The sequence below is a fragment of the Schistocerca serialis genome, chromosome 6 (genome assembly GCF_023864345.2).
Source record: "Schistocerca serialis cubense isolate TAMUIC-IGC-003099 chromosome 6, iqSchSeri2.2, whole genome shotgun sequence".
Taxonomy (NCBI): domain Eukaryota; kingdom Metazoa; phylum Arthropoda; class Insecta; order Orthoptera; family Acrididae; genus Schistocerca; species Schistocerca serialis.
Window position 1 is genome coordinate 460,385,162 of NC_064643.1, and position 11,494 is coordinate 460,396,655.

Sequence of the window (11,494 nt, forward strand, 5' to 3'; positions counted from 1 at the left end):
TCTCTTAGGAAGACATCAAACAAATTTTTATCTGCTGTTTTAGATAGATATATTTTGCGTTTATTTTTAGTGGTTTCAGTTGATATGGTTTTGAGCCTTGCTACAAGACCTTGTGTTCACTAATCCCTATATCAGTCATGACGCTCTCTATTAGATCAGGATTATGTGTGGCTAAGAGATCAGGTGTGTTTTCACAAACATTTACAATTTGTGTGGGCTCATGAACTAATTGTTCAAAGTAATTCTCAGAGAAAGCATTTAGTACAATTTTGGAAGATGTTTCCTGTCTTTCACCGGCTTTGACTGTGTATTTTCGCCAACAAATTGAGGGTAGATTGAAGTCTCCACCAATTATAACTGTATGAGTGGGGTACTTATTTGTAATGAATTCAAATTTTCTTTGAACGGTTCAGCTATTATATCATCTGAGTCAGGGGTCGGTAGAAGGAGCCAATTATTATTTTGGTACGGCTGTTGAGTATAACCTCTACCCATAGTAATTTGCAGGAACTATCTATTTCAACTTCACTTCAAGATAAACTACTACCAACAGACACAAACACACCACCACCTACATTATTTAACTCCCAAATACAATCATGCAAGACTTGTTAAAGACTTTCTATCCTCCTCCCATTCCCTATAGTGGAAACACTTTTTCACCACCAACACTACTGATCAGACTCAACCAAAGACCAATGTTGAACCTTGCCTCACTGAGTTCACTCCTCCATCCAACTGTGATCCACCCCCACTGCCCCCAAATCACTCCCTGTTAACTTTCCAGAATTTCTTAATCTCGAATCTTGCCTTGCCATCATTCCCCAAATTCCTCAACATGCAAACTAATGTTACATCCACGGAAAGAACCACAGTCCACCATCTAAAAACTGATTCCAACCTTATAATCCTACCTACAGACAAAGCCTCCATCATTGTTGTTTTGTACCGCAAGGATTACCTGGCAGAAGGTCTCTGCCGGCTGTCTGATACAGTGACCTTGACACAGTGACCCCATTCCAGAAATCCAGCAGGACCTCCAGTCTCTCCTCAAATCCTTAGGCCCATCCCAGTACCTCTCCTCAGAGTCCATCTGTCTGCTCACCCCTACAATTCCCCACACGCCTACCTCCTACATGCATCCTATAGTCCCTAAACACAACCACCCAGGATGCTCCATTATGGCTTGTTACTGTGCCTGTATATGTGTGGATGGATATGTGTGTGTGTGTGTGCGCGAGTGTATACCCTTCCTTTTTTCCCCCTAAGGTAAGTCTTTCCGCTCCCGGGATTGGAATGACTCCTTACCCTCTCCCTTAAAACCCACTTCCTTTCGTCTTTCCTTCTCCTTCCCTCTTTCCTGATGAGGCAACAGTTTGTTGTGAAAGCTTGAATTTTGTGTGTATGTATGTGTCTGTTTGTGATAAATTAGTTAGTTCAACATGTAGATCATCTTTACCTCTAGTATTGTAGATATGGTATGAACAATTTGTTTCATACTGAGCATAGTCTTTATTAACTACATTCATCAGAGAGTATATGTACTGACATGTTTTGGTCAGAATACCTAACTGAGTGAAAAGTTTTCTACATGAGGTTCGTGGAGGAACCCCACACATGATTCTGACTGCTCTCTTCTGAGCAGTTAAGATTTTTTTTGAGGCTGGTGAATTACCCCAGAATAGTATTCCGTAACTCATTAATGAGTTAAAGTACCCATAGTAAGCCGATTTTAAAATGTTTGATGTCCCCAAAATGAGTAATGATTCTTAGAGCATAAGTTGCTGATGAAAGCCTTTTTAGAGTAAGGGACACATGCTGTTCCCAGTTGAGCCTAATGTCAATGTGAACCCCCAGGAATTTAGTGGAGTGCACCTGTTCTAGTTCCTGGTTGTCATGAGCAATTACTATATTTTCTAGAGTTTTATTTTTTGTGTGGAACTGTATAAAATTAGTTTTTTTGATATTAACTGAAAGAGAATTAATTGAAAACCAAGCTGTAACTTCTCTGATTATATCATTCACATCAGTCTCCAGATCAGCAGTAGACTTACCATCTACTACAATACTTGTATCATCAGCAAACATTGTGAATTCACAATTTTTATTAATGGACAGGGGTAAATCATTGACATATATTAAAAACAGCAAGGGTCCAAGGACAGATCCCTGGGGAAGTCCATGCTGAATTTTGCCCCATTCAGAATCCACCAGATTAGAAGATCTAATATCTACAAGTATAACTTCTTTTTACATGCAGCAACTGTCAATAACTTTCATTTTACATTTCAGGTATTTGAGAAGTTGATGGCATTCCAGAAGAAGAAAAAGCCAAAAAATCCCTTTACACAAATTCCAAGGTGAGTTTGAAGACATGATTTACACTGAACAGAAGTGAACATTGTTAGGAAAAACAAGTGATTGATTGTGTTCTGTAGGTCGCATCAGGAAGGAGAACCTTCAGCAGTATAGATTGAGCCAAAATATAAATCAATAACAAAAGTGGCTGTCAAAAAGTACTTCTCTGTGCTGTATTAAAAGTTATCCATGATTAATCTGCTATGTACTATTTGTATTTATGCAAATAAAAATGGATACAACAAAATTTGCAGGAAGGCAGCAAAGGCTACTGGTACTGTTGTTCAGCTGAATAGCCAGTGTTTACCTACTACTACATTCTTAATATTTATGCTGATAAACAGTATGAGATCCAACAATTTTCATTACAAAGTAATCAGAAAAAGATGAAAATTTCTTTTTTAGTTAATATTTACATTTCCTGGACTTTGCTTCATAAAAACACTTACATCAAACATAAATTGATACTTTGACAGAGTCCAACTGTGTCTGTTAAAGCAGCACAGCAAAGGAGTTTCTAAAATGATGCATCTGTCACACATTATCTAATGATATACTTTTACATTTCTCCATCCATAACTCATAACAACCACAAATAGACTACATAGTACATAATTAGTGTCTGCTACCCATTCTTTTATTTATAGAGAATACACTTTTATTTTTTCAGTGCAGTGGGTTACACCTTCCTCATAATTATGTCATTCACCATGCCTAAGCTAACAATAATTTCATCTTTAGTACCTCATCTTCTTTTCTTTACTTTTTTCTTGTGTAGCATATGTAATGATCTGTTGTGTTGATAATGCCACCTTTCCCACTACTTTTAAATTAGCAGGTGCTATACAAAACAACCTAATATCTGGCGGTATCTAAGAGCTCATAAGAATAGAGCACAGTTACTTACAGTGATATGTATGAGTCCAGTAAATACTGCTTTAATATTAGTTGCAGTTCAGAAATACAGGCCTGCTGTCTGGGGTACTGTTGTCACAAGAAACACTGTGGCAAAATTAGTGCTGTGGCTGTTGAATGGAAAGGCAGTACAACATTGATCAAAAACATGGTGAAAATGACCCAATTCTCTTTTGCAAATCATCATGGTAATTAAATTTGTATTTGTTGGCACAGCCCTATAGTCAGATAGCAAATTCAAATAAAGAGGGACATCATAGTCTGGCTCTTCAACAACGATGGGATTATTAATTTAATATCTGTCCTGGAAACTATTAGTTCAGTAAAATAAATAAATAAAGTATCTATGGTGGCTGAGGTCATGAAAACAAACAATCTGAAAAAAAGTTATACAAATAATTGCCTCTTTTGTTAGAAGGCCACACAATGCTTTCTGTAGCTGTGGGTTACTAAAAGAAAGTTGTCATGCAGGATAATACCCAAATGCATGTGTGCATATCTTTCTTGTTCTTCATAAAGAAAAACTAAATTCATTTACCAAGTTCTTTTGATGTTTCCCCTCTTTCTCTGTTATCTTTTATACATATCTGGACTGTGATCATTTAGTTCTTCTGGTGCTATGTTTACCAGAATTGTACTACTATTCTGCACATCTAAATTTCTTAGCTCCTGACTGGGGAACCTTTAGTTCCAAAACCTGACATCTCAGATCATTTGCCAACACAAGTATGATTGTAACTTAAAAAGCATAGTTTACAGATAAATGATGAACTGCAGTGGAAGTCATGTCATCTACAACATTGCCAGGGTTGTGCTTTAAAACAACATATAGCTCCTTTAGACCAAATAAAATATTATTTTAAGAAAACAAAATTTATTTTTGTGCTGAAATACACACTCATGAGCAACTGAAATATGCAAACCTACCTTTTGCACTGATGTCAGTGGTGAAACACTGTGGTATGAACACAAGACACTGAAACCAAAGGAGAGGCACCCTAATATGTGATGACTTAGCTGCCATTCATAAATCAAAAGCATGGAAATTCATGGAAGCTGCTGCCAAGACAAACACTTTTCACTTGATAGTGTAAGATCCGTCAAACAAAAAGTTGTGCCCAGTGGTTGAAAAAAAGCACAGTCACACCCATCTACAGGAAGGTCAGCAGAAATGATCCACAAAATTATCAACCAATCCCCTTGCCATCCATTAGCTGAAGAATCTGAGTTCAAATGTAATGAGGTATCTCGAACTGATTTATGTCCTCCATTCTAACAGTTTGGGTTTCTGGAAATAGAAATTGTGTGAAATCCAACACACTCTTTTCTTACATTGCATCCTGCAAGCCAGGAATTAAGGCAGTCAGATAGATGCACTCATTCTTGACTTCTGAAAGGCATTTGACTCTCTGGCTTGTTATCAAAAGTATGGTCATATATGATGTCAGGTGAGAATTTGAGACTAGATTGAGGATTTCTTTGTGAGGAGGACACATCATGTACCTATGGATGGAGAGTCATCAACAGATGTAGAAGTAACTTCAGGTGTGCCCCAGCAAAGTGTCTTGGAACCATGTAGTACTTTAATGACCTTACATACAATATAAATAGAAATTTACACTCTACCTAGCCTGTAGGATTATCAAAAGTAATCCATTAATATTTTATTGATGTTCCAAATTTTATTTCATGTTTGAAGCTGCATCCCAGTTCCACCAACCACCACAGAGGCCTACCACCTCTGGCCTCTATAGGATTATGCCTATTAAGTAAACTTTGTATTCGGAAAAGGATCTGAACCATCATCCTTTCACATGGGAGTCCAGTGTGCTAACCACTGTGACACAACGCTTGGTGCACATAGATGTGACAGGACTATTACATATTGCTGTAGAGTTTGCGAGAATATTATTTTGGTTAACTATTTCATAGGTGTATGTCATTATAGCATTTTAGTTTTAGTATTATTGTAGTTCTTACTCCTCCCTCACAAAATGAGCGTGGGCTATGGACTGTTTTTAAACATTTCTTATGCTACTGAGATGATATGACCACAAGGGGCTGCCAAACTGTGTTGTACTTTATATCGGTGGACATTACTGACTGACACAGTCCAGATAATTTTTCAGTGCCCTCTGCCATGCACTTCATAGTGGTTTGCAGAATATACATGTAGATGTAGATGTGTTCCATAAGACTGAGGTTGTGTGACCTAGAGAGGGCACTCAAGCACTCTCATGTCTCAAGAGTGTTCCTTCAATCATTCTGACACAGATTATGAAGAATGAAGTGGTGCATTGTCTTGCTGAAGTTACAGGTGTTTTTGCTGAGCAAATAGCTATGCATTATAAAATAGTATGTCCTGGTATTTTAGCAAGGCATGGTGGCAGTTGTATCAGAGCCCACATTTCATCCTGTGTAAATATCCCTCACAGGAGAGTACCTCCATTTGCCAGTATGTTATCTTTTGCTAGTGAGGCATGGTGGCAGTTTTTCTGGAGTCTCCTGTTTAAACATCTCCCACAGAAGAATACCTCCAGTTGCCTGGATTGTGTCCTGTTGGCAAGTTGATGTATTCTGTCATGATCCAGCGCGGTGGCCAAGTGGTTCTAGGTGCTTGACTCCGGAACCACGCTGCTGCTACAGTTGCAGGTTCAAATCCTGCCTCAGGCATGGATGAGTGTGATGCCCTTAGGTTAGTTAGGTTTAAGTAGTTCTAAGACTAGGGGACTGATGACCTCAGATGTTAAGTCCCATAGTACTTAAAGCCATATATAGGTAGAGTCTGTCATGTTGTTTGTTACGTAAACATGGCCTGCCATTGCATATACACTCCTGGAAATGGAAAAAGGAACACATTGACACCGGTGTGTCAGACCCACCATACTTGCTCCGGACACTGCGTGAGGGCTGTACAAGCAATGATCACACGCACGGCACGGCGGACACACCAGGAACCGCAGTGTTGGCCGTCGAATGGCGCTAGCTGCGCAGCATTTGTGCACCGCCGCCGTCAGTGTCAGCCAGTTTGCCGTGGCATACGGAGCTCCATCGCAGTCTTTAACACTGGTAGCATGCCGCGACAGCGTGGACGTGAACCGTATGTGCAGTTGACGGACTTTGTGCGAGGGCGTATAGTGGGCATGCGGGAGGCCGGGTGGACGTACCGCCGAATTGCTCAACACGTGGGGCGTGAGGTCTCCACAGTACATCGATGTTGTCGCCAGTGGTCGGCGGAAGGTGCATGTGCCCGCCGACCTGGGACCGGACCGCAGCGACGCACGGATGCACGCCAAGACCGTAGGATCCTACGCAGTGCCGTAGGGGACCGCACCGCCACTTCCCAGCAAATTAGGGACACTGTTGCTCCTGGGGTATCGGCGAGGACCATTCGCAACCGTCTCCATGAAGCTGGGCTACGGTCCCGCACACCGTTAGGCCGTCTTCCGCTCACGCCCCAACATCGTGCAGCCGGCCTCCAGTGGTGTCGCGACAGGCGTGAATGGAGGGACGAATGGAGACGTGTCGTCTTCAGCGATGAGAGTCGCTTCTGCCTTGGTGCCAATGATGGTCGTATGCGCGTTTGGCGCCGTGCAGGTGAGCGCCACAATCAGGACTGCATACGACCAAGGCACACAGGGCCAACACCCGGCATCATGGTGTTGGGAGCGATCTCCTACACTGGCCGTACACCACTGGTGATCGTCGAGGGGACACTGAATAGTGCACGGTACATCCAAACCGTCATCGAACCCATCGTTCTACCATTCCTAGACCGGCAAGGGAACTTGCTGTTCCAACAGGACAATGCACGTCCGCATGTATCCCGTGCCACCCAACGTGCTCTAGAATGTGTAAGTCAACTACCCTGGCCAGCAAGATCTCCGGATCTGTCCCCCATTGAGCATGTTTGGGACTGGATGAAGAGTCGTCTCACGCTGGTCCAACTGAGGCGCCAGGTGGAAATGGCATGGCAAGCCGTTCCACAGGACTACATCCAGCATCTCTACGATCGTCTCCATGGGAGAATAGCAGCCTGCATTGCTGCGAAAGGTGGATATACACTGTACTAGTGCCGACATTGTGCATGCTATGTTGCCTGTGTCTATGTGCCTGTGGTTCTGTCGGTGTGATCATGTGATGTATCTGACCCCAGGAATGTGTCAATAAAGTTTCCCCTTCCAGGGACAATGAATTCACGGTGTTCTTATTTCAATTTCCAGGAGTGTACATTTACATTCACAGCTGTGCTCCACAATCACGTTGCAGAATGTGGTAGAGGCACCTGGTGTACCATTGTCACTTCCTCCTGTTTTCTGTTCCAATTGCAAATAGTTCTTTGGGAAGAAATTACTGGCAACCCACAGTGTGGCTTTGAATCTCTCTTATTTTATCTTCATAATATTTTTGTGAGATATATGTAGTAGGAAGCAATATATTTATTGGCTCTTCTAGGAACATACACTTTCAGGACTTTAACAATAAATTCTACAATGATGCAGAATGCCTCTCTTGCAGTGTCTGCCACTGGAGTTAGTTGATCATTTCTGTGACACTTTTGGGCTTACTAAATGAACCTGTAACAAAGTGTGCTTCTCTTCTTTGGATCTGCTGCCTTTCCCTTATCAGTACTATGAAATACAGATCCATTACAGATCATCAGTATTCAAGTACAGCATATACAGTGGTCCATCAGTCCCAGTATACTTTCACCACACCTTGAGCATCCATTGGTTGTGTTCCTATGTTAATGTTAATTCCTGAGACCTGTGATGTTGGCAGGCTAAGGCACACTTCGTGTTGTCCAGCAATGAACTAGTAAATGATGAGCTGCACTGTGGTACATCTATATGCTGTTACAGTATATATCATAAACATTGGCAACCCAATGCCAAGAACACATTATTGTCCACTGCACCTGGCTCTAGCAGTAGCAATCTTTCCAAAATTATGATACACTCTTGACAAGATGGCACATGGCTAGCATAGTGTCTGCATGACCTCAGGAATAGAGTGCATTACCATGAAATGGACAACTACTGTCTGGTTGCAGTCATATGGTGGCTTGTCATGGATCTTCCTTACACTGCATTCGAATGTCTCACTGAAATTCCACTTGTATGACATCCTGGACAGCTCTATTTGTCATAGTGGCAGAAGTGCTCTCCTGTATAACAGCTATTTCTAATTCAATTGCTCATGGGTTTAATGCTATAAAACTTACTTTTTTAATTCTCTGATACTAAATTCCAATTTAACAGGTGCTATAAGGCATTTACAGATGGTGATCATGACTTCATTGTTTTGGAAGACCTGAGTGTGTTTGGTTTCCAGCCGGCAAAAGGACAAGACACATATAACTTTGAACATTGTGCAGAAGTTTTGAAATGCATGGCTAAGTTCCATGCTCTTTCATTTGCTATGAAAGACCAGGAACTGGAAGAATTCAGAACCGCTGCTGCCAATTTGGAGGTAACACCAGTACTTGCTGAAAATTAAGCAATGGATCAAATTCTGGAATGTGCCACATACATTGTAGAAAACTGATACTTTACCACTGGATTAATCTTAATACATATAAGAGGAATATCAGTACTCAGCAAATGCAGGTGGTAGTGAGTAGAGAATAGTCACAAATGAAAATACCGAAAACTCTTCAGCTTATGAATAAAATGTAAAATCCTTGATTACAACTAACTAATCTCTCTCTCTCTCTCTCTCTCTCTCTCTCTCTCTCTCTCTCTCTCTCTCTCTCTCTCTCTCTCCATCCCTCTCTCTCTACTTTTCTCAGAAATACATACCAAGTACGGCTTTGAAAGCTTGAAAAATAATTATCACACAATTGTTCTTTTGCATTCATAGAAAACTTCATTTTCATTAATTTGTTGGTTATTTTTAACTGACTCTGTTTCAGAAGTTTAAGTCAGTATAACTTGACATGATTGTCACAAGTCTAAAGTCTTTCTTGCAGATGGGATTTATCTCTTCAGGATTTGCCTGATAAACATCTCAGTTTCATGTTGCTTTAACAGTGTAACTTGTTGTCACCTATCTTCTTGACAAAGATTGCTGAATGAACTGGCAGCATAGCTGAAGATGGCCACTCCAAATTCTTGTGATGTAATTTACAGGATCAGCATTTTGTAAAAAGGTGACTCATTTTGCTAAATATATGTGTTGTCTACTGCCTGACCATAGATGAAAACTATCATACCATTTGTCTGAGATTTGCAAGTTTTTGTATTTTTAATTGATGTGTAAATAAGGCCCCAGCTCCTGATTTGTGTAGCCTTTTCCCTTAATCCTGCTTAAAAAGTTTATCCATGGATTTGTGACATTGAACCCCTCCTCCTTCCACCATGAACCATTCTGGGAGCAAATTGTATATTTTGTATTTGCCTTGTTAGTTTTTTTAATTATTCTTAAATATTATATAAGTAAGTTAGCAATGTTTAATAGCAAATTCCTTTATTACAGGAAGTGCTCTACAGTGAAGCACAACGAGAGTGGTACCAAGGAATGATGAAAAATGTACTAAATTATTCTATGCAGGCAGTTTCCTTAGAATATCCTGACAGCGTATATGAACAAAAGATGAGAGAATTCTGTGAAAGTGCAGTCTATGATAAAGCCATTGATCTGGTTAAGCCAGACAAACCTCACTCTGTAGTTCTGAATGGAGATACATGGGGTCCAAATTTTTTATTCCTGTATGATGGTTCTGATGATCAACATTTAAAAGATGTTCGTATAATTGATTTTCAAATGTCACGGTGGGCAAATCCAGTATGTGATCTCTCATTCTTTCTGTATTCAAGCACATCCAAGGAATTAAGAGAGTCAAATATCTCAGATTTACTTAAAACTTATCACCAAAGTCTTTCTGAGATGATTCAAGATTTGGGATCTGATCCACAAGTTGTTTACCCATACAAAATATTTGAAGCTGAGGTAAAACAATTCTCAACTTTTGGATTCATTATGTCATTGGAAGCAGTGGCAGAGAGCACACTGGATGACCAGGACAAGCCAAAACCCAGCTTAATGGAAGGAGAAGAATTTATTCCATTTCATGAAATTTGGAAGTTTCCACCATTAACAAATAAGCAAACTATCAAGCGACTAGCAGATAATGTAAAATATGCTATAGAAAATGGACATATTTAATATATAAGGAAACCTGTTTCAGCCTTCAACACTTTGCCTGCCATGTAGCCACCGGTGACCACAACAGAGCCTTTATGCATGACACCAAGGCCTGGACTGGTGGTGAAATATCCATCACAGTGCATATGGCAGTCAATGTGTTAATTTATCACAGTTTCAAATTACTATTTTAAGAAGCATAGTCCTGGGTGATAGTTCAACACATCTAGAAGAAAATAAGTTTACTAGTCTTTGTCCATTATGACCATGTATCACCAATGAGCAATAATTTGTATCACATCTTGTTACACTCAAAATGTGCAGTTGCTTTTTTTTCTATTTAACAGAACCATTTTTTGGCAATGTATTTTGGTTCACAATGGTGACAACCTGTACTTTCCAGTGAGGCTATCTAGGACATTGTCCCATGTTACCTTGCATGATTGAGACACATACAGACTTCAATTTCATGCTGTTCTTATAAAATCAAGCAATGGAAAATCCAGGATAGAATGTAACAATATTATGAGAAGAAAAGTTGCTACCCACCATATAGTGGAAATGCTGAGTCGCAGATAGGCACAACAAAAAGACTCAATTATAGCTTTCAGCCATTAAAGCCTTTGTCAACAATAGACACACATTCGCACACACACTCAAGCAAATGCAACTCACATGACTGCAGTCTCAGGCAACTGAAACCAGCGAGCAGCAGCACCAGTGCATGATGGGAGTGATGACTGAGTGGGGGTAAGGAGGACGCTGGGGTGGGGTGGGGGACGGATTTATGATGGGGGTGGCGGACAGTGAAGTGCTGCAGGTTAGACGGAGGGCACGGGAGAGGTGGGGAGGGGAAAATAGTCATTGTCCTTACCCATCCAGCCCCTTCCCTATTCCCATTCCAACACTACACAGCCGTCATTCCACCACCACATCCAGCCTCTTTATTTCTCTCCTTTTATGCTACTCCCCTGCCCCCCTCCCCACTTCTCCCATGTCCTCTGTCTAACCTGCAGCAATTCACTGTCTGCCACCTCCACCATAAATCCCTCCCCCTCCCCATCCCAGCCTCCTC

At 40.8% G+C, this 11,494-nt stretch overlaps 1 protein-coding gene across 1 annotated transcript in view; it reads left to right on the top strand.

Moving 5' to 3' along the window:
* Window positions 1–11,178, top strand: part of LOC126484647 (uncharacterized) — a 64,955-nt gene extending 53,777 nt beyond the window's left edge. Inside the window, exons 3-5 of the mRNA XM_050108237.1 lie at window positions 2,293–2,360; window positions 8,535–8,745; window positions 9,751–11,178. Of these exons, the coding sequence (XP_049964194.1) occupies window positions 2,293–2,360; window positions 8,535–8,745; window positions 9,751–10,440 (969 nt within the window). The 3' untranslated portion in view covers window positions 10,441–11,178. The remainder of the gene's footprint in view (window positions 1–2,292; window positions 2,361–8,534; window positions 8,746–9,750) is intronic.
* Window positions 11,179–11,494: the final 316 nt, after the last annotated feature.